Raw genomic sequence first — 2,107 nt, forward strand, 5'->3', positions numbered from 1 at the left:
CCTCCTGTCCCCATTTCCAGAGGGTTAAGGAGTCACGATTCCCTCCTCTCCCCCTCTCCCAAGGGTTAGGGAGCCACCGATCCCTGCTCTCTTCCCTCTCCCAAGGGTTAGGGAGCCGCGATTCCCTCCTGTTCCCTTCTCTGAAGGTTTAAAGAGCCAAGATTCCCTCTCACCCCCCTCTCCAAAGGGTTACGGAGCTGTAATTCCCTGCTCTATCCCTCTCCAAAAGGTTGAGGAGCCACCGTTCCCTCCTGCCCCGCCTCTCCCAAGGGTCAGGGAGCCGCGATTCCCTTCTCGCCCTCCCCGCTGGAAGCAGGGAGGGACTGGGAACACTCGGGACTGGGAACACTCGGGACTGGGAACACTCAGGATTGGGAGCACTCCGGATTGGGAACACTTGGGACTGGGAACACTCGGGACTGGGAACACTCGGGGCTGGAAACACTCGGGGCTGGAAACACTCCGGATTGGGAACACTCAGAACTGGGAACACTCGGGACTGGGAGCACTCGGGGCTGGAAACACTCGGGATTGGGAACACTCAGAACTGGGAACACTCGGGACTGGGAACACTCGGGACTGGGAGCACTCGGGATTGGGAACACTCGGGACTGGGAACACTCGGGATTGGGAACACTCGGGATTTGGAACACTCGGGACTGGGAACACTCGGGACTGGAAACTACTCGGGATTGGGAACACTCGGGGCTGGGAACACTCGGGACTGGGGACACTCAGAATTGGGAACACTCGGGACTGGGAACACTCGGGATTGAGTGTCAGAGCCCCTCCTCTCCCAGCTGCCTTAACCCCTTCCTGCCCCGTGTCCCGGCTGTCTCCAGCCTGGCCAGGCCAGGGAAGGGGCTCCACTGGGAGCACTGGGAGTTACTGGTGTCTCCCAGCCCCGCTGGATGTGGGATGACCGGGATGAGAAGTTTTGTTTTATAAAAGAGGGGTTAAACTCGAACCACTCCAGAGAATCCCTAATTTAGGGTCAGGGAACGTCCCCCTTTATCCAGCTGGGAATTCAGCTCTGACTGGGCGAGCTTGCACTGGAGCAAAAAGGGTTCGGGATCAGCTCAGATCTGCACCCCAACTTTGGGGAAGCTGATCCAGGCGAAATTCCAGGATAAAGGCCGGGATGGAACAGGGAGACTGGGATGTGGATTTTTATGGATTCAAGGGACAGGGCTCAGTGCAGGCAGCTCTGGACACCGGCCAAAAGTGCTGGAAAAGGCTGGAAAAGGCTGGAAAAGGGATCTGAGCACCACCTGGATCCCTCAGGGGAGAACATACCTGAGCCCAGCAGCGGCGACTCCATACTGAGGCTGGGCAGATTCCCGGGGTGGCTGAAACTCCGGGAAGAATTCCCAACGCTGGAGCTCACCAGGGATCCCCCGGAGAAGGGAGAGGAGGACGTGGATGTGGACCCAGCCAGCTGGGCCCCCAAAACCTCTTTGCCTTTGCCCCCCTTGGGCCTGCCGGGGCCGTGCTTGTTCTTCTTGCTGCCCTTGTGCTTCTTCTCCTTGAGCACCTCGCCCTCCTCCGCGCTGAGCGACGGCATCCGCTTGTGGCTACTGCCGGCCGTGCCGGCCGTGCCAGCGGTGCCACCCGAGGGGCCACCGAGGGCGTTGGAGGCTTTGTAGTCCACGGGGGAGGCGTCGCGGGCTCGCTGCTGGCTCACGGCCGAGGTGGAGAAGCGCATGATGGAGCCGAAGCCGGAGAAGATGACCTTCTGCTCGAAGACGTCGCCCTTGGGGCCCTCGTAGAGCGGCGAGCAGTGCGGGGACGAGGAGGAGCTGGCGGCTTTGCGGAACTTCTCGTCCTCCTGCTCCAGCTTGGGGAAGGCGACGAAGTCCTGGGAGCTCTGCAGGCTGCTGCAGGAGGGGCCTGGGGACAGGGCCGGGGGGGTCAGCAGGCGTGGCCTGAGGCGCGGGGAGGCTTCCTCATCCTTCGGCCCTCTCCTCTTCCTCATTCTCATCCTCCGGCCCTCTCCTCTTCCTCATCCTCATCCTTCCTCCCTGTCCTTTTCCTCACCCTTCATCCCTCTCCTCTTCTTCATCCTTCATCCCTCTCCTTTTCCTCACCCTTCATCCCTCTCCTCTTC

General features: G+C 60.8%; 1 protein-coding gene across 3 annotated transcripts in view; it reads right to left on the minus strand.

Moving 5' to 3' along the window:
* Window positions 1–2,107, minus strand: part of MLLT6 (MLLT6, PHD finger containing) — a 19,501-nt gene that overhangs the window by 13,487 nt on the left and 3,907 nt on the right. For all 3 annotated transcript variants that reach the window (XR_006016044.1, XR_006016045.1, XM_042028009.1), the window contains exon 3: window positions 1,297–1,890. Coding sequence is in view for 1 of the 3 variants with exons in the window: in XM_042028009.1 (XP_041883943.1) it covers window positions 1,297–1,890 (594 nt within the window). In the remaining 2 variants the exon portion in view is untranslated. The remainder of the gene's footprint in view (window positions 1–1,296; window positions 1,891–2,107) is intronic.

Source organism: Corvus kubaryi, unplaced genomic scaffold (genome assembly GCF_017639235.1).
Source record: "Corvus kubaryi isolate FWS band 111438036 unplaced genomic scaffold, C.kubaryi_AGA036_p1.0 37301, whole genome shotgun sequence".
NCBI classification, from domain to species: Eukaryota; Metazoa; Chordata; class Aves; order Passeriformes; family Corvidae; genus Corvus; species Corvus kubaryi.